The sequence below is a fragment of the Trichoderma atroviride genome, chromosome 6 (genome assembly GCF_020647795.1).
Source record: "Trichoderma atroviride chromosome 6, complete sequence".
NCBI classification, from domain to species: domain Eukaryota; kingdom Fungi; phylum Ascomycota; class Sordariomycetes; order Hypocreales; family Hypocreaceae; genus Trichoderma; species Trichoderma atroviride.
In genome coordinates this window covers 3,752,221-3,775,832 of record NC_089405.1, presented here as the reverse complement: position 1 = coordinate 3,775,832, position 23,612 = coordinate 3,752,221, and the positions used below count along the sequence as shown (strand labels likewise).

The 23,612-nt window shown below is 51.2% G+C and overlaps 11 protein-coding genes across 11 annotated transcripts; 4 read left to right on the top strand and 7 right to left on the bottom strand.

Moving 5' to 3' along the window:
* Nucleotides 1-1,160: 1,160 nt before the first annotated feature.
* Nucleotides 1,161-1,426, top strand: TrAtP1_011877 (uncharacterized protein; the record flags this gene model as incomplete). The annotated part of the gene is made up of 2 exons (XM_066115291.1): nucleotides 1,161-1,252; nucleotides 1,306-1,426. 2 exons carry the CDS (start codon nucleotides 1,161-1,163, stop codon nucleotides 1,424-1,426), a joined length of 213 nt encoding a protein of 70 aa, XP_065971389.1.
* A 274-nt stretch (nucleotides 1,427-1,700) lies between these two features.
* On the bottom strand, nucleotides 1,701-3,720 carry TrAtP1_011876 (uncharacterized protein; the record flags this gene model as incomplete). The annotated part of the gene is made up of 5 exons (XM_014084910.2): nucleotides 1,701-2,176; nucleotides 2,245-2,366; nucleotides 2,431-2,525; nucleotides 2,621-3,345; nucleotides 3,402-3,720. 5 exons carry the CDS (start codon nucleotides 3,718-3,720, stop codon nucleotides 1,701-1,703), a joined length of 1,737 nt encoding a protein of 578 aa, XP_013940385.2.
* A 1,120-nt stretch (nucleotides 3,721-4,840) lies between these two features.
* On the bottom strand, nucleotides 4,841-7,301 carry TrAtP1_011875 (uncharacterized protein; the record flags this gene model as incomplete). Its single annotated transcript, XM_014084909.2, has 9 exons — nucleotides 4,841-5,034; nucleotides 5,163-5,239; nucleotides 5,302-5,475; nucleotides 5,585-5,700; nucleotides 5,763-6,051; nucleotides 6,123-6,222; nucleotides 6,286-6,704; nucleotides 6,764-7,170; nucleotides 7,239-7,301. 9 exons carry the CDS (start codon nucleotides 7,299-7,301, stop codon nucleotides 4,841-4,843), a joined length of 1,839 nt encoding a protein of 612 aa, XP_013940384.2.
* Nucleotides 7,302-7,945: 644 nt separating this feature from the next.
* TrAtP1_011874 (uncharacterized protein) lies at nucleotides 7,946-9,084 on the bottom strand (the record flags this gene model as incomplete). Its single annotated transcript, XM_066115290.1, has 3 exons — nucleotides 7,946-8,389; nucleotides 8,442-8,726; nucleotides 9,079-9,084. The coding sequence occupies 3 exons, from the start codon at nucleotides 9,082-9,084 to the stop codon at nucleotides 7,946-7,948; spliced, it is 735 nt and encodes a 244-aa protein (XP_065971388.1).
* Nucleotides 9,085-9,865: 781 nt separating this feature from the next.
* TrAtP1_011873 (uncharacterized protein) lies at nucleotides 9,866-11,668 on the bottom strand. Its single transcript, XM_014084908.2, has one exon. It carries the CDS (start codon nucleotides 11,183-11,185, stop codon nucleotides 9,962-9,964), a length of 1,224 nt encoding a protein of 407 aa, XP_013940383.2. The 5' UTR covers nucleotides 11,186-11,668; the 3' UTR covers nucleotides 9,866-9,961.
* A 548-nt stretch (nucleotides 11,669-12,216) lies between these two features.
* TrAtP1_011872 (uncharacterized protein) lies at nucleotides 12,217-15,104 on the top strand. Its single transcript, XM_014084907.2, has 3 exons — nucleotides 12,217-13,831; nucleotides 13,891-14,195; nucleotides 14,252-15,104. Exons 1-3 carry the CDS (start codon nucleotides 12,773-12,775, stop codon nucleotides 14,889-14,891), a joined length of 2,004 nt encoding a protein of 667 aa, XP_013940382.2. The 5' UTR covers nucleotides 12,217-12,772; the 3' UTR covers nucleotides 14,892-15,104.
* A 78-nt stretch (nucleotides 15,105-15,182) lies between these two features.
* Nucleotides 15,183-15,775, bottom strand: TrAtP1_011871 (uncharacterized protein). The gene is made up of 2 exons (XM_066115289.1): nucleotides 15,616-15,775; nucleotides 15,183-15,559 (listed from the first exon to the last, which is right to left on the bottom strand). The coding sequence occupies exons 1-2, from the start codon at nucleotides 15,704-15,706 to the stop codon at nucleotides 15,228-15,230; spliced, it is 423 nt and encodes a 140-aa protein (XP_065971387.1). The 5' UTR covers nucleotides 15,707-15,775; the 3' UTR covers nucleotides 15,183-15,227.
* A 738-nt stretch (nucleotides 15,776-16,513) lies between these two features.
* On the top strand, nucleotides 16,514-17,118 carry TrAtP1_011870 (uncharacterized protein; the record flags this gene model as incomplete). Its single annotated transcript, XM_066115288.1, has 2 exons — nucleotides 16,514-16,535; nucleotides 16,568-17,118. The coding sequence occupies 2 exons, from the start codon at nucleotides 16,514-16,516 to the stop codon at nucleotides 17,116-17,118; spliced, it is 573 nt and encodes a 190-aa protein (XP_065971386.1).
* Nucleotides 17,119-17,466: 348 nt separating this feature from the next.
* Nucleotides 17,467-18,437, bottom strand: TrAtP1_011869 (uncharacterized protein; the record flags this gene model as incomplete). Its single annotated transcript, XM_014083387.2, has 1 exon — nucleotides 17,467-18,437. Exon 1 carries the CDS (start codon nucleotides 18,298-18,300, stop codon nucleotides 17,467-17,469), a length of 834 nt encoding a protein of 277 aa, XP_013938862.1. The 5' UTR covers nucleotides 18,301-18,437.
* A 332-nt stretch (nucleotides 18,438-18,769) lies between these two features.
* On the top strand, nucleotides 18,770-19,336 carry TrAtP1_011868 (uncharacterized protein; the record flags this gene model as incomplete). The annotated part of the gene is made up of 2 exons (XM_014083472.1): nucleotides 18,770-19,096; nucleotides 19,166-19,336. The coding sequence occupies 2 exons, from the start codon at nucleotides 18,770-18,772 to the stop codon at nucleotides 19,334-19,336; spliced, it is 498 nt and encodes a 165-aa protein (XP_013938947.1).
* An 878-nt stretch (nucleotides 19,337-20,214) lies between these two features.
* On the bottom strand, nucleotides 20,215-22,388 carry TrAtP1_011867 (uncharacterized protein; the record flags this gene model as incomplete). The annotated part of the gene is made up of 7 exons (XM_014084904.1): nucleotides 20,215-20,549; nucleotides 20,604-21,353; nucleotides 21,462-21,707; nucleotides 21,773-21,886; nucleotides 21,976-22,096; nucleotides 22,208-22,293; nucleotides 22,358-22,388. The coding sequence occupies 7 exons, from the start codon at nucleotides 22,386-22,388 to the stop codon at nucleotides 20,215-20,217; spliced, it is 1,683 nt and encodes a 560-aa protein (XP_013940379.1).
* Nucleotides 22,389-23,612: the final 1,224 nt, after the last annotated feature.

Below are 23,612 nucleotides of genomic sequence, written 5' to 3'. Positions count from 1 at the left end.
AAAGATCGATCTGCATGTCATTTGTGACCAGCATAAAATGTGTTGCATTTTACCACGAAGCCATGTGGCTTCATGTCCGGTGGCTGCCACCACCAGGCACAACCTCCACTTCATTTCGTCGTACAAAGCAGTCACACAGTCAATATCAGACAGCAGGGGCGCCCATCAGCGATACGTAATTGGGAAAAAAACAAGGCATCAAAAACCAGCCACAATAGCAGGCAGACCAAGTCCAAATGTCAAATTCGAATCCAAGGCGAGAAGAAAACGCGTCCAGCCCAGCACATGGCCCGTTATTATGCCTTGAAAAACACCCACAGGTCAGCCTCAAGAACAGCACAGCAGGCTCCCACGCTACTAGAAATTAAAAATCAGGCACCAACTGCGAAATGTGTGTGGAGATTCGGCAGATCTTCCGCCGTTGTGTACCTGAATGCCTCGTAGTTTTGGCATTTTTTTTTTCCTCGCCAAGATTTTTTTCTTTTGACGGCCTCGCAATGAACGGTTGCTCCAATGCGCCAGCCAGTAACTGATCTGCATAGAAATATTTGGAGTAGGGTTGCGGCTCATGTATATGTCAGCTTACATACGGTGTTGTGCCCAATCACTTCCATCAGCTCTATCTAATCTTCAACCACTGGCTATCCATCAGAGCTCCAACTATCACGGCAGGCATCATCTACACCAACGGTGTAAAATATTTGCATCGTCTCTTGCCCTGAAAATACGGCATGGGCCAGTCAACAATACATGTTAATGAAGATTGGGAGCAAAAGCGTAGCTTTGTCTTACAAACAGAGCAAACATTCATGTCAGCAGCCCCATAGCTGTATCACGGCCCAGGGCAGTGCCTCACCAAGCCCTTTTTTCTCTTCATTCTTTTGTAGATTTGCTGCATTACTGGCGTGAATTGCGTAGACTTAATAAATTTCACCACAAGATGCGTCACCTGGTGGAATCAAGTGAAACATTATCCAGGGGTCTGTCTGCTAAAATGGAGAGGCCTCACCTACCTGGCTAGCAGGCAGGGCGAGAGAATCCATCCTGGGAATGGCGATCATTTGGGCCAGCTGCCATATAAATGCACATGATACTTTTACCATCATTACAGTTTGCAATTTTTCTCTCTACTATACAGCAGTCACACGACAGTAGCAACCATGGATAAGAAAGGTTACCCAAGCAAAGCCTCCAAGAAGCCGAGTAGCGGCAGCAACTCCAGTGGTAGACAGCATGGAGAATCGTCATCCAGGTAAGCTAGATGTTACGCAAGATGCGAAAAGCAGTGTTGATAACATGTTACAGCTCCAAGAAAAGGGACCAAAGCTACTCCCTGAACAGGTACTTGGAAACCCCCCAACGCCACGAAACATGGGATTGGGAACAAAAAGCCAAGCGGAGGAGCGACAAGAACCATCGCCTGTAGGAGAGGCATACCGTCCCGAATATCTTGCAACCTTTATCAAGTATGCGCCCCAATCTATCATGCCATCATATCATCATTTAAAAGCATCATCTGCCTATCAGGAAAACCAATTAATCAATGCAGCTACAGTATACCGCCAATGCGCCTTTGAAGCAGAACCAATCCCATATACCCACAAGTCGACACATGAACCATCCACCTTTCCACCACAACTATAGCCCTCACCATCATATATGGCCGGACCATATCCCCTTCTCTTTTTGTTCGAATACCCTCAAGCTTCACCCTTAAAATCAGCCCTTTGTAAGCCAAGCCAATCCCACGGCTTCGTGTCCGCCTCTACCGGCGCAGGCATGCTTCCCCAATACTCCACCCCGCAAACAGAGTTCTCAGCAGACCACGACCTGTCCACTCCGAAATATCTCTTGATGATCTGACTCTTGATGGGCTTTTGAGAGACCGTCTGCGGCATCTCTTCTCCGGGACCAAGAATCTTCACCAACACAGGGAGCATGTATTTCGGCAGTGTCTCGTTCATGTCTTTTCGCAGGCGTGCGAGATTGATCGTCTGCTCGGAATGCCGTCTCTGCAGCTGCTCCTGCTCCGGAGTGAGACGGACGACGGCGGCGCATATTTCCTTTGCTTCATTGTCTGGCACGCCCAAAACGCAGGCTTCGGTCACGTAGGGGAGAGCTGTAAGTACAACCTCGACTTGGACGCTTGGTATCCGGTAGTGTCGAAACAGGATATCTAGAGAATACTAATCAGCATACTAGGCAACTGAATGTGGGAGGAGCATGTTGTCAGTAAAGACGTACAGTCAGCATTGGCACGGCCAGAGAAGATGAATTCGCCATCCTTGCGCTCCGCAAAGTCTCCTGTCTTGAAATACCCGTCGGCATCGAAAGCGGCTTTTGTTTTTTCTTTGTCTCCAATATATCTTTTGGCAGGTCTATTAGCATAATCCCAATTTCACAATCGTATTGCTATTATACAGAACTTACTTCCTAAGCATGAATGGGCTCCTGACACAGATTTCTCCGTGATTGCCATCTGTCAGCTTGACTTCAATGCCGGGAATTGCAGCGCCAATTGCATCCTGAATACCGTTAGTTTAGGCTTTTTTTTTTTTTTTTTTTTTTTTTTTTTGTACATTCAACAGCGAAATTGGAACAAAAGGGTTTGGAAACGTACCGATCGCTCTGTGCCGTCAAGGTCCTTCCAAGTCGCCAGACCGCCAACCTCTGTCGATCCATAAACATTCTTAAACGTCAGTCCGGTTCTGTTCTTCCAAAACTTCAACACGGACGGCGAGACCATGGCGCCGGCGCAATAGATGATGCCGATGTTCCGAAACGCTTTGATATACTCCTCCTGCTCATCCTCGCTCTGTGCCTCCAGCCACTCCTTCATCTCGCGCAAGATACCAGGCGTGAATCCCGTTCCGGTGATGTGGTGACTGCGCAAGACTTCCCAGAGGCGTCCTACTCCAGCCCGCTCCTTGAGGATGTGAAGCTTCTTGCCGGTGAGCATGGGCTCGACCAGGCTGATGGCGCCACCAAGCCAGTGAGGCGGTCGAAAGCACACCGTCTGGCAGTTTGGAGGCGCGTCTGGCTGAAACACCATGCAGATTCGCGGAAGAACAGCGCCCTTTGGCGGCCCGGTCGTGCCTGACGTGAAGATGACCAATCCAGGGCCATCAGGGGCCATGTTGAGCGTCTCATCAATGGTGATGTCGATTGTGCCTACGGGCGCGGCATTGCATGAGATGGGGATGGCCACAGGCTTGAGATCCGTCGAGGCGCCGGACATGGCCGCAATTCGCTCGGCCTTTTCGTAGCAATCTTTGCCAGCGAGGATGCAGAGCGACTCTGAGCTGTCGACAAAATATCGCGCCTCTTCGGGGAGGATACCAGAGCCTAGAGGTCATCGCATTAGTTGGATCAACATGGTATGCCATGCGCATTGCACGCACCAAATGGCATCGCCGCTCCTCCCAGCACGCGAGTCGCAAAAAAGGCAACGATAAACTCATAGCCGCTCCTTGTCAGCACCGCGACATACGGCCTCTTCTCTTTGAAAACGCTTCGTTCACTGAATTCAGACGCCGGCAACTGCTGGCGCATGAGATCGCGCATCCGCAGGATATCTGCTATGAGCTCCTCGAGAGTCTTCTCAAAGCCGAAGTGGTCGTAGATGTAAGGCCCCTGGCCGGCGCATCTCTTGACTGATCGCAGGAATTGCACCAGAAGTAGGTCGTTGGGGAACTTGTCCCTTGCAGATCCGACCGCCATGGCTGCGGCTGTGGTTGCTGATGCCGATGTATAAGTGAAGGGCTCCTTGTATAGATAATACTTATAGAAGAAGCATTGAAAATTGTGTGTGGAAAAGTGTCAGAAATATATCCTACTTGGTCCTTGTCGTGAATGAATGCCGTATATATATATACTTGAGTCAATCACTCAGTCAACACCAAGCCGATGGTGCGTGAATTAGACGCCGAAAGACACGCTGTGAGACTCTCCGCCACCAACAGACGCAAGAGACAACATCTGGCTAAACCGCCGCATGGCAACCGGCCAATGCCTGCAATTTATCGTGCTCGACCTCGCCTTCATCGTGAGAGAATTACAGGTCCGAATTCCAGCACATCCTTCCAGCTTCACCCAACTCACCTACAGTACGCCGAAAGAAACGGAACAAGCAGGGTCATCGGACTCGCCCCACGGAGAGCGTCCGAAGGCCTGTTTGCCTGGCTCCATCCATGCGCTCATGCAGTAATGCAATGCAACCACGCTCTTCTGACAGGGTTTGGGAGCCGCTCGCGGCTCGAGCCCCAGTTTCCGCAGCTCTTAGTCGGGTGCGGCCGATCGTCGTTATCGACGTCTCAAAGAAAAGGGCCAGTTGGTTGCCAGTTAGTCTTGCGTAACGGTGGCACGGATCCAGCGCCACGGCCCCCGAGTCTCGGATGTCTCGTTTCTCGGGGCCCTATTGTTTGCTTCTCCGCACGTCTTTGCGGGCTTTGCTGGAGGTTCCTGTAGGGAGCCGGATCGGGGGAAACGCGATGCTGCGTATACCACGCCTGATAGGCCTGAGAGACGCACAACAAGCGGCACACAAGGGTGGAGAGAGACGCATTTAACCAACGAATTGTGGCGCCCGGCCGTGGATCGAATGCAGTAACGCGGCAGCCTCATTGTCCCCGCATGCTAGAAAACGCGGCGATGAGGCAAGACATCCGAAGCCCCTGTTGCAGCAAATCGAGCAGCTGAGCGCCTCAAAGAAGCACCAGCCCTCTTCCGATCGACCTGTCCCAGCATCGTGTTCTACGAGGAGTAGTCTAGAAGCTAGCATAACGCCACCGGCGCTGTGACCCATGACACCTGGACACGACTCGACCCTTTATCTATTGCTTCAAGCTGCATTAGAGCCTTCTGGAAAGGCCAGGCGCCCAGCATCGACCTGTGACCGCCACTTTGCGTGCTCAAACGCCGCCTTGGCCAGCTGAATGAGCATCATGTCGCTTCCGGAAGGGCCCATGACGGAGCCACTAAAGGGACGGCTCTCTGTTCTAGCCGTTACTCGCGAGCGATATGTCGTCTGTGCGACTGTCGTTGCTGTTGGTTAGCCCATTTGACTGATTCTTTGGCAAATATGAACAAGGAGATGAAAAGGGAGATGAACAAGTCAAGGGAGTGGGAATGAAATGCGTCAGCAAAGAGAAGAGGAAGCTCACAAGGCACGATAAGATGCGGCAGTCCCAGAAGAGGAGCCAGAGCCCCAGGGCCAATGCCATCGATTCTGCTCGGTGCTCTGCACTACATTAGCTGCATGCACTGGAATCCTTCATGCAATATAATTAATTGTCAACACACTGTGGTAAGTCGTCGCGGTAATGCACTGTATGGTGAGGCCCGAAAGGGAGGATCATGATGCTATCGGAGTCTTGGAGGGTCGGCATGACGTTCTCGCCGAACCACGTTTTAAAGACTCCAATTCGCTCGCGGTGGCTGCTACCGTCTTCTGCGGACTCGTTTTCGCCGACACGCCTAGGCAATGGTTATCCCCTATTCAGCATATGCATCTTGGCTTGCTCGGCTTATCAGACAAACTGCTAGTCTGGGGCAGTTGTCTGATCTGACCCCGTGGAGGACATACCATCTGAATCGGGGAGTTGCTTCGACATAAGGCACATGCCCGAATTTCTCCTTGTAAATTCGGCGAAAATCCTCATATTGGTGGTAAAAGTCGGCACAAAAGGAGCTGAAGGGAGCCTGAGTCATATTTAGTAATGTAAAGTATTACCGTCGGAGATGCCTGGCGCGAATACACTCACCTGCCTCATATATTCTTCAAGGCTCTGCCCATTGGCCTCAACTGGCGGCTCGGAATCCCAAATCTCCGACAGGCTTATCTTGTCAGCTTGAATGCCAAGGAAATGCTCCAACGTAGCGACAAATGTGTCTGTGAGGGCCTGGTTTCCCTCAAAAACGGAAGCAAAGTCCAAAGGGTAAATGATGCGTTTGGGAAACGCGACCTTGTCGTCTGTCATGTTTGATACTGCCTGAACAATTTTGAGCAAGTCTTTCAGGCTGCGGCTCGAGAAGCCAGCTGCGGAATAATTCCTGAATACACACATCAGCATAAAGTTCATCCTCATAGCCCCCTAACTATTATTTTTTTGTACTTGACTTACTGGGAATCAATCTGCCATCCGTCCAGAGATATAGCACCGGCTGAGGGTCGAATCGAGTATACACCATGGACACGCGCTTGCTCACGGATTCCATCAAAGCCTAGACAGTTAGTAAACTACTCATTCCCCAATCTCAAAATGAGAACAGTTGAGCTCAACTTACCATCTTGCGCTATGGCATATTCCATCCAGTCGTATCCGCTGACGCTGGCTCCAGCACCGGCTGCGCTTCCACCCGAGTCTTGATATCCGTCACCCCTTGGACTCCATGGAGCTCCTGCATCGACCCATTCTCGGCCAGAATCAAACTGCGACGATTTGGTTTTGCCTACAATGATAGCTCCCATGTCAATTAGGCGTTTGACAAATTCTGCCGTCTCGGTGGCTTCAGTATCGTGCAGCTCCGTCCAGGCTCGGCTCGACAAGGTCGTGCGAACCCCTTTGAGCGACGCAGCATCGGTGATGGATATTCGGACTCCAGACAAGGGTTTGCGAATAGACGGCGCTGGATGGTAGAGCCGAGAAGGTACGGCAATAGACTTGAACGAGCCATTGTCTGACAGGGACGACAGCGCTTCATATCTGTAATCTCGCATTAGAGCACGCATTCAATCGGCTGGGCACGAGGTAGAGAAACATACCCATCTTCAGTGTTGTTTATACTATTAGGAATCACTCCATAGGTAAATGCATCCAAGACGTCGTCATAGAGTCGCCATGCCTGGTACAGGTTCGGCCCGTGAAGGAAATAAGGACCAGAGGGCAGATCTCCAAAGCCACCTGCATCAGTCTCGGCTTTGTCTTCAGCCTCAATCTGCTGCAACCTGACCACGGTCCTGCTGCTCCGGGGACCGATATTCTGGATGAGACCGATGGTGTTGTCCTTGTCTGGCTTTTCTACCAGAATGCCGCCGAAATCAGACTGGAAGACGTCGTCTACGGCAGCGAATAGATCCAAAATGCCGTCAACATCGCTGTTAATCTCGCTTGTCGTGAGGAGAGTGACTGGAATCAGTGCATCAGGGTTGATTGTCTGCTCAATCGTGCCCTAAACAGTTGCTCAATGTTAGCACAGATGGAGCTCTCGCAGCCTGCAATTGACGCGTCGTGTCGTACCAATTTTTGAGGATGCAGCAAATACTGAGAGCCCGCAACGACGACGGTGAAGAGGTTCTTCATTGTAATGTTGATGCTGGTTTTGCGTTGCTTGGGCCGCCAAAAGCTTAAAGGCGGTATAATTGGGGATCGATCTGCTTTCGAAGCCGGCCCCGCGCCCCATCCGAGGTATTTATTGATCTCGTCCCAATGATGAAAACCGGGAGAAACACGCCTTACTTATACCAAAATGACATAAAAAAAAGAAAAGAACAAGAAAAAAGCCACAAAGACAGGAGACGCGGGAGACTGTCGTTTATTGAAACTCATTTCCTGCTGCTCTATACGTATGTCTCACTCTGAACGCCGTGATTGGCTGCGAGCGCCCCAATCCCTGTCTGCAGGTCATACATTTCCAGTTCGGATGCTACCTGTACGTAAATGAGGAATGACAACCTGGTGCGTCTGAGATTTAGGGTGTTGAAAATTCCAAGGAAATAGTTTCCAATGACTAATTCGTGCGTACATATACATGTCATCTACGCGTAACTTGGTATGAATCATATGATATGCATGCGGAGACGAGAAGCATATTGCAGCACACACTCTTCTTACATGTACATGATACCGCATGGGTATTGTAGGAGGGTTTTATTCATTGTTTATATGTGTACGTAATATAGAAAGCGGCCATAACTGCAGTCTAATTGCTAACAATTCGCCATCTGCTAGTAAGCAAGCTCTCCAGTATGCTGTACCAACAGCTTCTTCCCCTCAACAATCTCCGCCGAACGCTGCGCAAGCTCCTCAACAGACCAATTGGCACTGACATATCGTCCATTCAAAAAAGAAGCTTCCTTGGTCGTCAGCCAAAGCGCGCAGCCAGCAGCCAGTGCCGGCGTATCCCTAGAAAACCGGGCCAGCCAAGGAGGTGTTATATCCGTCATGATGGTTCCCGGATGAATACTGACGGCTCGCACATTGGGATTCTCCATGGCAATAAATTGAGATAGCTGAGTCAGGGCAAGCTTTGATAGACAATAACTGGTCTTTCCGGGCATGACGATGAAACCCATTGCAGAAGAGACGTTGATGATAGTGGCCTCGTTGGAGGTACCAATGAGGTTGAGAAATTCATGGACCATGAGGAGCGAACCCTTCAAGTTGATTTCCTAGAGAAGCGTTAGCATTATAAAACCAACATGAACTCTCTTTTATTCTTACAAAAGGCTCCCAAACGGCGGCTGCAGAGGTAGAGCGTAGCGGCTGGCCACCATCGCTGGCGCCTGCATTATTCACCAGCACATCGGCAGTTCCAAAAGCAGCTCGGATCTGCTCAAACACCGCCTTGACAGACGTTTCACTTCGAACATCGCACGCAAGAGGCAAGAATTGGGTTTTTGGAAATTCCTTTCCCAACTCCTCAGCTGCTTCTTGCAGCTGGTTGAGACTACGAGCAACAAGCACAATTCCTTTAGCTCCGGCGATGGCAAAGGAACGAGCAAATCCCTTCAACACAAGATGAGTAAGACTTTCTAATAGCCGGGATTTAGTTACTATACCTTTCTTCCTATGCCTTTACTTGCACCTGTGATTATTACAACTTTTCCCTTCTGTGATAGGGCGGCATTTGATGGGTCGATGGCGGGATATACGTCTCGGTAGGTTTGTTTGGTGAAAGCTTGAGATGTGACGACGTAGTCGTCAGGAAGGCCTTGAAGCGGATCTGTAGCAGTCATGTTGTCGATTTGAAGTGATGTTTCTTAATCTTTTTTTTTTTTTTTTTTTTTTTTTTTCACTCAAAGTACCCTTGGATCCTTTGTTATCGTCCACATCAGGGACGGCTCAGGGCCTTATATACACGCATTGTTCTTTAAGGTCCCAGATCAGTTATACGCAACCAACTGCAGCTGGTGACAAATTCAACTCTTCTCTACATTTTACATGGTAAGTAAAATGGCATCGCAACAAGGCCATGGCGGACATTGCTGTGTTTCTACGCCCGCGGCAGATTTCCCGCGGTGTATTGCGGCCAGATCAATCCCTCGAATTTACCGCATAACCCCGAAAAATCCACTTCTAGATCCGCTTTGGCCATCTCAACGACCAATTATTAGAGCTCCCGACTTATACCGCAATGATACCTACATAATTGCCATTATCATGTCGAAACGGTGCACCTATTATTTCAGGGTAATGATCCAAAAACGGTAAATGGTCCTTCATTCCTTGATTTGATTGCTACAAAAAAGGAGCTACACCGCAGCGGAGCTAGAGCAACGACTGGGACCAGGTGAATACCCAGATGCTTTTCACCTTTTTCTGGTCACACTCAGAGCTACAAGTTACGATTTGAAATCATCTCGGGCCTACAAGGGCGATTGGTCTCCTTTGTAAGCAAGCTTTGACACCCGCGGGATTAGATTTAGCAGCTATTCTCGTGACTATAGCCAATATGGCATTTTCATACTCCTTCTACCGCGCGGCTATGATGAAAGACTACCTAAGAACATATCGCTTTGCATATTTATAATTATTGATTTGTCGTTCCTATATTTCCTACAAACGCCGTGTTTGCCGATAAAGACGCACGTTGTGAGTGAGAATCAAATCCATTAGCTTAACTCTAGTCTTTCTTGTTCTACTCTATTTCTAGACACGCTCTATCTTGTTGATGATTCTAATAGCTATCCAACATGAAGACGACAATCATAGAGCACAGCAACTAACAAAGTTCAAACAGCTCATGCCAGCACCAGAAGCTGGTTGACCGCAGGGTCGGCCGCCTCGAAAGCCTCCTTTGCGTTTGCCTTGGGAGGATAAATAACGCAGCCATTGATCCAGGTCTTGATCTCCTTTGCCGGTCCAGCCGAATTGGTGACCTTTCGATCCCATCCATTGCACACGACGGCTCCCCAGCCACCAAGATCGAGACACGTTCCGTACGATGGCATGTGATACGGCTGGTTGGGCAGTTTGAGAAGGTCAGCAGCAACATTGTAACCGCACGAGCGGCCAAGAGGCATGGCATGCTGGCACGACATGAGCGTAAAGTTGCCCTCGTCGTCCGTCTGGGCGCAAGCCGCATCGCCAGTGGCAAACACGTCGGGGGTTGCCGGGACACGAAGGTCACGGTCGACAATCAACCGTCCTCGATCGTCCGTCTCGCCGGGAACCTGCTTCGTCAACGGCGTGGCCTCTACGCCAGCAGTCCAAACAACGGTGAGGGCGGCGATGCGTTCTCCGGAAGAGGTGACAACACCGCTGGCATCAATCGAGCCAACAGCAGTGCCAAGCCTGGTTTCAACTTGGAGATCGCTAAAGGCCTGGGTGATGACCGGGCGAGGATTCTCTCCCAAGTCAGGTCCAATCACGTCTGCCTTTTCAACAACAACGACCCTGACTTTCTCCATCATGCCAAAGATGGACCGTAGGCGCCGAGGCAGCTCCGTGGCAAGCTCGATACCAGTGAATCCGCCACCGCACACAACAACGGTGTTCCGTTCTGGGCTCGAGGGCAGAGAAGCCAAGCGCTTAAGATGAACCTCCAAGTCGGTCGCATCAGCGATGTTGTCAATAGTAAACGCGTGCTCCCGCAGTCCGGGAACGTTTGGCTTCACCAGACGACTACCAGCAGCCAAAACCAGTCTATCGTATGAAAGATTCGAGCGTTCGCCCGTAGGACTGACCACTTCCACTTGCTTATCCTTGGTCCGGATCACATCAACGACTCCTCGAGTGAAACGGACGCCCGTAGCGTGCAAAAGCTCTTCCAACGGAGCGTACTTGCTAGCAGCGTCAGCCTCGTAAAGACGTGGCTTGACCACGAGCTTAGGCTCAGGGGCGACAATGACAACCTCGATACCATTGCCAAGGCGGTCCTTGTTTTGTTCGATGAGTCCCCTGGCGGATAAGGCGCTGAATAGGCCGGAGAAACCAGAGCCAACGATGACAATCTTTTGAGCCATTTTTTGAGATAATAAAAACGAGTGCGTTGTTGAGTGTATAAAACGAATGAGCTGAGAAACTATATCCAAATTGATGAGTTGATGTTGATCGTATTGAATGAGGTCGTTATAGAAAAAGAGCTCCAGCTAGCTCTTTTTTATAAAGAAATCTTGTCCCACTACAAATCGCCCTGAAAGAAAAAAGAAGGACGATTTCAAAGACATCCCGAGACCTTTCGATAACGAAGAGTTGCGCGATTGAAATCCCTTTGCCGTTTCGGCGTGGCCTCACAAGCTAAACGGATACCCGAGCGGGTGGCCATAGTTGTCAGTATGGGTCCCAAACCAAGACGGCAAAATTAGCTGGTAGACGCTGTAACTGTTCATAGAGAGGGCCCATGGTGCATTTTTGCCTTTGGGAGAAGCTTCAGGATCAGAAAATGCTTGGTGCTTGCTCTTGCGGGAGCATATGATTATATGCTTCTACATGTCTTGGTGTTTCTCACTCTGGAAATGCTAATAAGATTAAGGTTCTTGAGAGCGGACCGTCCAGTATTACATAAGGCGATCTAGCAAACTTCGCAGGTCGGGAACCGGTCGCCGAGCCTGAATCGCTCTTCGTGCAACAAGAGTGCCGAACGTTAATAAGCCGGCTGAGGCGGTTATCGCTTGAATAACGGCGGTAGCCGACAGGCGAGATATAGAGTACAGGGGTCAAAGGGCGCCGCTGTAAGTTGTAAAAGGCAGTTACGAGCAGATTATTAAGAGGAGGTTTCACAATACGAAGTCAGCAGGGAGACTATGATGAAGTAATCGGCGATTAATACTGCTCTACTATGACCCTCTGAATACATTTTTCTTTGTGGTACCTTTCTAGGTTGCGGGCATATTGTTAGTTGCCGCAAGTCTTCTCAACTCCTCGGCCGAGACTCGTATACTGTCCAGGTCGGCACCACCAATACTAAAACCATATACTGTAATTGTAGCTATGAATAGAACATCTTATTCTCAGCACTAATAAAAACTCTCAGGAAATCTTATAGCTCTGCATCCTATTTTTCCCGATCTGTGACTCAACCATAAGACAGCAACTACGCACAGTACGCGCCTATATCATACGCCGACAGCCATGGCGCCGCAAAAAAGCTTCCGATTTCCAGCACCCATTTTCCAATTGCGGCACAAATTCTTCGCTGGCCGATCCGTCCGCTTCGAATTCTTCCGCCTACTGACACACCAGCCCGAATTGTGCATCTCCGGCAGAGAAGAGGGAAAAAAAGGTTGATATAAGCTTGAATCGCTCGCGGGTAGCCGGCGGTGGCGGATACCCGGATCGGATACCCGGCCGTCTCAAAACGGTATACAACGTGCTGGGCCCCGAGTCAAAGTCGCTAACCACGCTCTTCATATCCGCATTGTACCTCTGGCAGCTCGTAGGACTGGCAAACGCATTGCCTTTCTCTCTGCTAAGTGGGTGTCTGCCCGCATTATCGTGGATATCCGCCCGGTTTTTGATTGCCAGCCCCTCGATCTAGTGCCTTGGATGGCATCAAGTTGCCGCCAGCAAATCAAATCACAATCCACCACCAACCCAGCCTGTCATTGATCATGCCACGGGACAAGGAGAGAGAACCAGATGCAGAGGCCTCACAGCGGTCAGGAGGCAAGACTGGTTCCCCCAAAGGAGGCTCTGGGTCTCGCGTATCGCTAGCCTGTCTGCCCTGTCGGAGCCGCCATGTCCGCTGCGATGCAAAGAAGCCGCGGTGCAATCGCTGCAGTGAGGAGAACAAGGAGTGCAGCTACACCAAGTCGAGGCGAGGAGGCCTTGATAGAGCAGCGCTGGCAGCTCGTCGCAGCCAAATTGCCGCGTTGACGACAGCCAAGAACGGCGGCCATCTCTCTCCAGCCGGTAGCGTTGACGGGACCGCCAGCACGCCTGATGTTTTGACTGGCAGGGATGATTCACATGCTTCATTGGATGTACTTGGAGACGGTTTGATGGGAAATCAGCCATTGGATCCCAGTCTCTTCACTCCTCCAGATGATTCGTGGTCGACATCGAGCGTCGTCCTTGCTACATCAGACCTGCAATCCATTGACATCACCAAGGACGCCTTCATCGATGCTTATTACAACTGCTTCCATCGCTATCACCCCTGTGTGCTTCCCCGGAGATTCTTCGAGCAGTACTTGCAGGATCCGGCCCGGCAAGATGAGCTGAAACCGCTGGTGTACATGATGCGCTTCGTCGGCAGCATCTATCTAAGCTCCCATCAGCCTTCATTGCGGCCAAAGTGCTCTCGGTTGGAGGAACTGGTATCCTCGACGCTTGCCCAAACACCGACAACGTCGATCAATTCCTTCATGGTCCAGTGCCATCTCATCTATTCCGTTTGTCTATACTGGCGCGGAAATGTCCCCAAATCACGGATACACATGGGCATAGCGAGACAACTCGCGCTCGACCTGGGCATGCACCGCCGCGAATTCGCAACAGACCACGGCAACGGCGACTCCGTTCTGGAAGAATCATGGCGACGGACCTGGTGGCAAGTTTACATTGTCGACGCATTTTATTCCGCCATCAGGCGAACCGCCGACTTTCCATCTTATCACGTCGAAGCAAGCACAGACTTGCCCTGTGAGGAGGAAGAATACGAGCGTGGGGTAAGAACATGGAATGTCTTGTGAATACATGGATCCGGCTGCTCACTATTACACTGTAGACTATTCCCCGCCCAAGGACATGGCAAGAATTCGACTCGCGAGAGTTTCTTTCGGAAGACACAGTCTTTTCATCCTTTGCTTACCTCATCGGAGGCGTCCGCGGCATGGCTGATGCCATGTCCAGAGCTCTCTCGCTGGAAAAGAATTCGTCTGATGCCGGAGAATCTTCGCCCAGAGTGTTGGAATCCGTCGATTCCATCATCGAAGGGTGGCTTCTCCTTTTGCCAGAGTCAAAACGGGACGTCTTCTCGGCAGACGGCCAGATTGATGAGCTGCTATTCCAAGCAATGATGGCTCTCCATGCGTTAGTATATGCTGCCTGCCCATCAAGCGTCTTGTGCTGACATTATGTTACTGCAGAACAACCGTAGGACTCCACAGACCATTTTCAAACTGCGCATTCGATCCCCTGGAATGCATCTCCAGCTGCTCCGCGCCCCCAGCAGCAGGAGCTCACTCCGATCCCAGCAATGAATTCAGAAGCATCCACACCATCAAATGCATCCGCGCAGCCGAGGCGCAAATCGGCCTCCTCGCCTTGCCCACAAAGCCATGCAGCCACACGCCATTTGTCGTCTGCATGCTCACCACGGGAACTCTCTCGCTTCTCGCCGCCTGTCGATATATCCTTCGTGGTCAGAAGCTCGCCGTGGCGCGAGACCAGATCCGCATGAGCATCGGATGTCACAAGGCAATGGCCAACGTGTGGCCCCAGGCCGGAAGCAACCTACACGAAGTTCAAGCCATTGCCTGTGAAGTCTTGGGGCTGCCCATGGGAAATAATAACCACAATAATAAGCCGGCCAAACCATCATTTAATCAGGCATGTTCAAGTCCAGAAACACCGTCGATTCCAGAGCCGAGTCTTCAAGATGTGTCGTGCGGGGGCGACGCCCTCAACTTGATGGCAATGGACAATCTGCAGGCATACTGGAATTTGGCGGCCATACAGCCAGATACATCCTTTTCATGGTGGACGGGAGGAGATGAAAATGCATAAGTAATGGATATAAGAAGGAAACAATTTGCTTATTTGGCGTTGGACGAGGTGACAACACTCGACTCTAACATACATGGCGCAGGGCAATATACCACAAGCATGGGTAGGAATACGGATTAGAGGATAGTAATATGTGTAGGATTAGTGATGGACTTGATAAAGCGATAATCTAGGTGTTTAGCTCACGCACTCACAATAGACAGTTTGCAGACACATTGAAAGACATTGAAAGGGAACCTTTTTACGACAAGGTTTCTTTTTTTTTTTTTTTTACGATGCAAAGATAAGGGTGAGGCATAAGCGATATATTAAAGAGCCATAGGTAGGATCATTCCTCTAGAGACGGTCAAAAATCCTAACAGCAGCTGCATCCCTCACACTCAGGCTGACACGGACCTGGTTCTCCAAAAATTCGTGAGAAACAGAGACCATGTCGCTACCATCCAATGGAGTGTGCATCAGAATCAAAAAAGGGCCATGTTCAGATGCAATACTCTTGGTTCCGACTCCATTTAAAAGGACGTCGTCGAATGCTTCGCCCATCTGAAATTTAGTCTCTTTAATGCCCAATTCGCTTTTCTCCGTTATATTCCATTCGTCTCCATCCTTGGAGATGGTAATCAGTGGCGTGGCGGATTCAAGTTCGCTGCGTCTGGCCTCCGCAATACCTGCTGCGGGGTGAGTGCAAATCCTATAAACATTCATGATTTGATAAAATCCTTACCTAGCCCCAAGAGGAACTTGTCATAATCTTGGCTCTTTGACAGTTTATAATCCCCACTGGCAATGTCCTCTCCAGTGAAAAATTCAATCATCTTTATGTATGTTGTAATGTAATTGCTCTTAGTAATGAGATTTCAACCAGCTTGGTGTGGAGGATGAGGAGAAGCCTTTGCTTCTGGATACGACTGCGGCTGCCTATTTATATAGGCATAGGAGGCATAGGAGGCGGTGTGACGACAGGGTAATATTGCATGCAGCCTGCAAGTATCCGAGAAAATGCGCCTTGTTTGCTTGTTTGTTTGCGCTATTGTGGCTGGTTTTGAAAAACGTATAGGTACACGTAACTTACATGATCCAAAATGTGTCATCCGCTAATTCGCTGTACTTGATGCATGGTAATAAACTTAACACAAGCTAGCCAAGCCATGCATCTACCAGGCTGCTGTATGTCATATAGAGGTAACAACTACAAAATCTAGATGCCAAGCTGCCTGTATATTTGTTCACCTCGATTCCAACAGTACCATCTTTTATTTCGCTTTGTGCTTCCTAGCATAACAAGGCGTTATCTACTAGTATTTCAAAGCTAAAGTCCCTACAAAATAGTTGAATATCAAATAGTCATGTAGGTACTTAATAACCGTTGTCAGTCTACGCATTTCAATTGAATATCCATCACCGCAATTCAATCTTGTTAAATCAAACCTATTCAGAAGTATACGCGTACCTCAGGCATGTCACTCGCAGCCCCACTTGCCGCCTCCCGTCCAGCGGGGCCTTATCCGTTATCGATTGCCCGCCAGCATGGGAAATTTCAATCGCAGTAAAAAAAGTTACACCACCAAATCTCCAAAGCGCTACCAACCAACTCTTCCTCCCCATATTCCCATTTAATCATCATGGCCAAAACTCAGAAAATAGGTAATTCAAACCGTCAACTAACTATGTAATAGCAAAAAAAGCTAACAGCACTCCCAGCCCCCCTCAAAGCGCTCTCGCGCCGCCCGCCGCGCAACATCCCCCCTCCATCAACATCGACAAGTCCCTCAAAAACGCCACTCTCCCAGCATCTTCTTCGTCCACTTCCGCCGCCGTCCCCCGACCGTCCGTCCTCGCCGCCCGCCACAACGCCGGCGTCACCAAAAAAGTCCGCCGCGGCCGCGCCGTCTCGGCAAAGGGCCGCCGGCGCCAGGAAAAGGGCCTCGAGATGGCCGAGGCCGTCGTCGAGCGCATGAGCAAGAAGCTGGAGAAGAGCTTCAGCAAGGCGCGCGTCGTGCAGACCCGGGCCAAGAAGTGGGACGACATCAATAAAGATGTGCTGAAGAGCAAGGAGAATGCGTTTGCGGTGTTGATGCAGGATGGTGACGAAGAAGAGAAGGAAGAGAGGGAGTGGGAGACGGATGAGGAGATGGATGGCGAGAATGCTGTAAAGAGTGCTGCTGCTGCTGTTCAGCCAACGGTAGCTGCACCGATGCTGGATGACGACGATGACGAGATTCTATGATGGGATTTATGACTGGCAACAAAATCATGGCGACTGATGGATTTTCCTTCTTCTTTCTTCTTCTTTGGCTTCGTGGGACTTGGGCGTTGCAGGCATCATAAAAAAAGTAGGTTCTGGCTTGATCATATTGGGAAGATGAATATACAGCTCATCTATAGAGATTTGCTTTGCGTTGAGAATGCCGCCTGGAATAGATTCTGCCACCAGAGTTCAAAGGCTACAAGGGCTCTATAGTACACACTCATACATACACATATATATGCTTCTATTATACACAGGATACCCCAAAATATACACCAACACCACCATCCGTCCAAGTCTCCATCACGCAATCCGCTGCAAATGTCTTCACCTCTTCACCCCCTCCAAATACAACCGCACCGTCCCCCCAACCTGCCCCTCCATCTTCTTCGTCTCCCTCGCCCCCTGGCTCTCAATCTCCTCCCTCACCTTCTTCAACACATCCTTGGCCTCCTCCGCCTCCACCGCCCTCCCGCCCTTCTTCTTCCCAATCATCAACTCCACCTTCATCCCCTTGCCCAAGAACCCGCCCATCTGCCGCAACTTTGTACTCAAATCGTGCCCGCCAATCGCCCACGTCAGCTCCATCTCCTTTGTCTTCGCCTTGCCCGCCACGGCAACCTTCTTCTTCTCCTTGAGCTGCTTCAACCGCTCGTACTCGTCGCGCTTGTTGACAATCTTGCAGACGGCATATTTCGCGGGGGTATTGTTCTCCGCGTTGGCGGGCACGTACGGCGTCATCATGCGCAGCGACTCGCCCTCCTCGAGCTTGGTCAGGACGTAGCGCGTTGCGAGCGGCCCCTCGGCGCTGCCATTGTCAATCACCATGATCTGCGGGTCGGTGATTTCGTGGTCCCACGGCGGACGGTCGCGGCCGGAGCGCTCAATGTCCTTTTGCGTCGTGAAGCGCCGGTCATAGCCGCGGTCCTTGTCGTCTGCGATTCCAGACGAGGCGCTGGTCGGGCCTCTGTTTCCGCCCCGGTAGGGCTTCGAAGCACCGGCGTAGAATCTCAATTGGCGCTGGACGGGGCGGAATTGCAAGGGCGAGGACGAGGACGATATCGCGGACGCGGGTGGCAGCAAGCTCTGGCGGGGAGCTCTGCAGGATATTCTGGAGGCGACGAATCTCGCAGAGTCGCAGATGCAGCGAGAAGTAGCCATTGTCGACGAGGCGCGCCAATTGAAGAGAAACCACAAAATAAAAGAGAATCCCCCAACTCAAAAGTTATGGCCCATGTGCAATGCCAGCAATAGAGGGGAACAAGGACAAATAGTGTCTGCAAAGTAGCCGTTCAAAGAGAGCCCGGAAAAAATAGCGTCATAGCTTACTGGACCCCTGGAGCACTAAAAATGAACAGCACGGCCAATGAGAGGCGCTCACTGTAAAGGGTCCAGCAAGCACCTAAACTGCTCTCGTGCTTGTCATGGCCTCATATCAACTCATCTCAACCTCAACTTTGCATCCTCTCTTAAAGCATCACCGCTTCATCATAAACACGTCTCATCTCATACAATCATCTTTTCAACTCTCCTCTCAAATCCTTCATCTCACTCCTTCTCACAAAACAATGCCCCCTCCACACCACCCTCTCTCACCACCATAAACACCATCATCACCATTGCCATCACCATGATCTCCCACCTCATCGGCCACCCCCTCCGCTTCGCCATCTCCACCCTCAAAATCACCTGCCTCGCCCACCTCACCCTCTCCCACCTCGTCCAAGTCTCCCCCGCCCAGGGCCCCTCCATGCTGCCCACCTTCACCGTCGACGGCGACTGGATCGCCGCCGACATGACCGCCCGCCTCGGCCGCCGCATAAAGGTCGGCGACCTCGTCCTCTACAAGATCCCCATCTTCGCCACCCAGCACGGCGTCAAGCGCGTCATTGGCCTGCCGGGCGACTACGTCTCGCTGGGAACGCCGGGCGAGAGGGGCGAGGAGCAGATGATTCAGGTATGGACGAATAATCCTAGGACAACTGTGTGGTCAGAGATGTATATGAGCAAAGACTGACAATGGCAGGTTCCCGAGGGCCATTGCTGGATCGTGGGAGATAATCTTCCAGCCTCGCGAGACTCACGACAGTTTGGTCCGCTGCCACTGGCTTTGATCCAGGGAAAGATTATCGGCAAAATTTTGCCCTGGAAAGACCGCCAATGGGCCAGTGACGGCCTCCTCAAAATAGACTCATGACACACAACACTCAGCTTCTACGGTTCGTCATTCAAGATATCCAACAACTATCCACGCTAGACTCCTATCAAAACACACACACATAACGAGGGGCACGGCACGGTTGTACCAAGTAACGTATAGCATCATTAAACAAGTCCAGTCACCAGCATCTAGATAGACAAACGGGGGCAAAAACAGGCGAGCATTCGGGTGTCAAGCATGTAAAAATATCCTTCGTCTAAGTACATCTGCTTTGCTCAAACCCAAACATTCAAGTCCACCCTCATCATTGTGTTTGTTGTCTCTACTTTCATTCCAACGTGCATGCTGAACCAGTCGCAGTTCTTGGCTGCGTAATATGTTTTGTACAAAAGGAAATAAGAAAAAGAAGAATGAAAAAAAGAGAAGAGAAGAGAAAAAGCAAGACATCCGCCATCTTGGGAGCATGGCACTTTGACTTGCATGCCGCTAGAATCACTATTTTCTCCTTCGGATCATGTAAACGACATCGTAGTCGTCTTCGTTAAATCGGACTCTTTTTTTTGAAATAGCACACGCCCTCGGGGAATTCTTCGCTAAGTGGGGAGGTGAAAGTACCAAAACGAAAAAAAAAATCAAGTCAAAAAAAAAAAGCCGCGGAAGCAAAACGTGATGAGGGTTGAAACCGCAAAAGGCTTCCTTCCCAGGAGAATTCCGAAGCTCGGATGTCAAGGCAGAGCGCCTCATGGCTTAGTCTGAGTCAAAAAAAAGCTTGAGACGCCTAAAACACCATCGCCCTCACCATGCCACGCTGATCCTCCTCGCAATCTAGTTTACGGGATTTAAAGCAACATTTATAAAAAGTCCAGTACCATCGTTCTCGGGGGGTCGGTAAAGCAAACCGAGGCAACCTTCGTTTAGCCTTCGATGTGTGCTTTTGATTGGCTGCTCTGGCCAAGAAGCTCGAGGCATCGCTGCGCCAGGTTGATGACTTCTCCTTCGTCCTCCTCTTCCGCCTCGGGGTCCGCTTCGACTTGGCGGTTGGCAATGCCTCGAATGTTTTCGATTATGTCGTCGGCCTTTCCGATGTGGCCAATCAGCGTCTTGTCTTCAGATTCGAACAGCTGCAGCAGTGTCCAGACAGCAATGTGCTGGAAAGTGGCGTCGCCAGACTGCAGGAATCGGCACAGGTATCCGTGGACGCCACCGTTGGGCTCGTTCCAGTTCTGGACGAAAATGGAGTAGTCGCCAACTAATGGTCACTGTTAGCTAGGGATCTTTGGTAGAAACGGTTGTGCGCGCTCACCTTTGGAAGACAGGTTACCCAGGGCAGCAGCGCTGTTGCCCTGTACTTCGATGCTCTCCGAGTGGGTAAGGGGAATCAAGACGTCGCATACTCCGAGGTTCAACAGGTGAGACTTGAGGTCGTCGCTCAGGGCAAGGACGGCAATGGCGGCTGTCATTTCCGACTGGACGGTAACGGGAACGTCCAACACCAGTTGCTTGCACTTCTGCACGGCTCCGGCTTCCAACACGAGCGCCTTGTTGCGATCCGAGCTGGCAGCCAGGTTTCGTAGCGTTGAGATGGCGTGGCACTGGATCTCTTCGTTGTCGGTGGAGCCCAGGAGATCAACCAGGGGCTTCAAGAAGTTGGCCTCGATAATGGGAGACTCGTTCATGGGGTGGATTGAGATGTTGCGGATACAGGCGACGGCGGAGAGGATGAGAGGGAGGTATGATGACTGGAGGAGGCGAAGCAGTGGGTGCAGTCCGTTGGCTCGTACAATATCCAACTGGTACTTTTCGTCGGATGCCAAGTTGCGGAGAGCCAAAGCGGCCTGGCATTGCACCTTGGGCGACGACGAGTCCATGAGATTGACGAGGGACTGGACGAGCTTTGCCTCTGAAGAAGCCAGTTTCCGCCTGTTGTTGGAATCAACGGCGATGTTACTCAGAGCGGTCGTGCAATAGTATTGGACGTCGACATCTGGAGAAGACAGAAGCTGGACAAGGACGGGAATGGCGCCGGCGTTGACAAGCTGTTGCCGGTTCTCGTCTGATATCAAGGCAGACTCGGTTAGCTCAAGTCCATATCCTCGGCACCAAAAAAAAAAATTCAAGGCACAATGAATTTCTTTGAATGGAAACACTAAAAAGTACGCACCAGAGTGTGTCATGTTCAGGAGAGCTCCGGTGGCATTCCTCTGGACTCGCATATCCTTGCTCTTGGCCAGTCTGGTCAAGGGACCCAAAGCCCCTGACCGGGCAATCTTGGCCTTGTTCTCTTCGTGCGTAGCCAAGTTTGTGATGCATCCCACGGCGTTGCACTGGACTTCGACATTTGGCGACAGCATCTGTCGGATGAGAGGAGTCAAGCCGCCAAGCTGGACAATAAGTACTTTGTTTTCGGCTGTGCATGCGCGACACGCGGCGGTTAGAATCTTGTCCAACATGTATGTAGAAGAGCTCTCTTACTGTTGACGGCGAGGTTTCCAAGCGCTGCACTGGCCGCTCTCTGTACCTCGATATCGGGGCTCTGTAGCAGAAACAAGATGGGCTCGAGGGTATCGCGGTCGACTTCGCGGACATCTACGTGGTTTGGAGTCAGCACCTGCGTCACCGCCCTTGCGTGGCAGCTCCGGAAACCGCTGCGAAAGCTGTTTGGCGACACGGCATACCTCGTTCTGTGATTTCGGCAAAGGTCAAGCTGGCGCTGCGTTGTAGGTCAATGTTTTCGGAAAAGACCAGCGTGCTCAGGGCTCGGAGCGGTTCGCCGGAGAAGAAGTCGGTCTCGCCGCGCTGCAACTCGGGGGGTAGACAGGGTCAGCTTCGAAACACAACAAGAGCGGAGGAATGATGGCCGGCAGCATCGAACAGCAGCAGCATCATCAAGGCCCTGGATAGACGCACGTTTTCGAGATACTGGAGCAGATCGGCGACTGCCTCTCGCTCACTGTCGGCGAGCGCGGGCTCGTAGAGGCCATCGCGGGCTCGCCCTGGAAACAAGGAATCGGCCGTTAGCAAAAGTCGGCGAGCAGCAGGGCCGGCGCCTGGACTCACCTCCGCAGCACGTCGAGTGGCAAATACCCATGGCGGCAGCGGCTGGGGCTTCTGGTCGACTGTAGAGCGGGCGGGCGCAGAGGCTGGCGGGAAGAGAAGAGCGAAGAATGAAGACGGGCGGAGATTGATAAATGTTTTGGGAGGTTCTTTGTTGATGCCGCTGCTGTGCTTATTAGGCGGTGGTGATGGAGCTGCTACCGCTAGCGGCACCTCTAAATGGGCAGCGCTACGGCACCTAATAGCGGACAAGTACCTCTGCGGCGAGTGGATGCGCCAGGGTACTTTGCGGCGAGTCCAGCACCAGGATGGGCCACGGCAACGGGAGCGTGACGAAAGGGCGGGTCCTCGCAGCAGCAGCTTTTCTGCTTGGGCTGGCTGGGCCACTGGAACTAGAGCCTGGCGGGTATTAGGGCCTGTGTCGCAGCAGCAGTGAGTCGATGCTGTAGTGAGTAATTGCCCGTGTATAAGCGTCCAGTTCACTGGAAGAGGCGTGTACGAGCAGCTGGTGTTCGCGGCAGGCAAAAAGATAAAGTCTAGTGCAGAACAAGGAGGGGCAGCGAAATGGCAAGAAGAATCGGACAAGAGAAGCGATGCGGTGACGATGCAGCGACGATGCCCTTTAAGATCCGATCCAGGGAAGAAAGAATTGCAAAGAAGAAGAAAAGGCAAGGGCTGGAAAGGGACTGCTGCTGCATAACGACTTGTTAGGCGCTTTTGGGTTGCAGGGGGCGACAGAAAATCGTCAGAAAAACGAGACCCTGGCCTGTGATGGAGAGAGCAGCAGGTACCGTCTACTTTGACCATCTACAGAATTCAGGCACATGTCCAAGTACAAGCTACTGCGCATCCCCCCAAAGTATCTTCATCCCCCATGCCTCCTGCTTGGGCGCCTTTGGGGATAGTACGGAGACTGCTGGCAGCACTAAGGCACTAGCCAAGGGCTCAGAGAGGCGGGCTCTGGCGATAATGGCTGGCCCACCGTGCGGTAAGAGGACGCCTGACTTTGTACATGTGGACGGGGACGGTTACTTGTACGTTTATAATGCCTGGATGGAGGCAAGAGGATACCGAGATGGGGTCGCGAGCAGCAGAGCTTGGATCTGCTTCTCAGTCGTGGGATGCTGTCGATAACGTCGCATCAGGTCTCCAGACTGGGGGCTCTGGACGAGTCATCAGGCATCCATCGGTTGGTTGGTGATGGTCTGTTAGTGACTGACTATTGGTGAGCGGCATGATGTCGATGAAACAAACCATG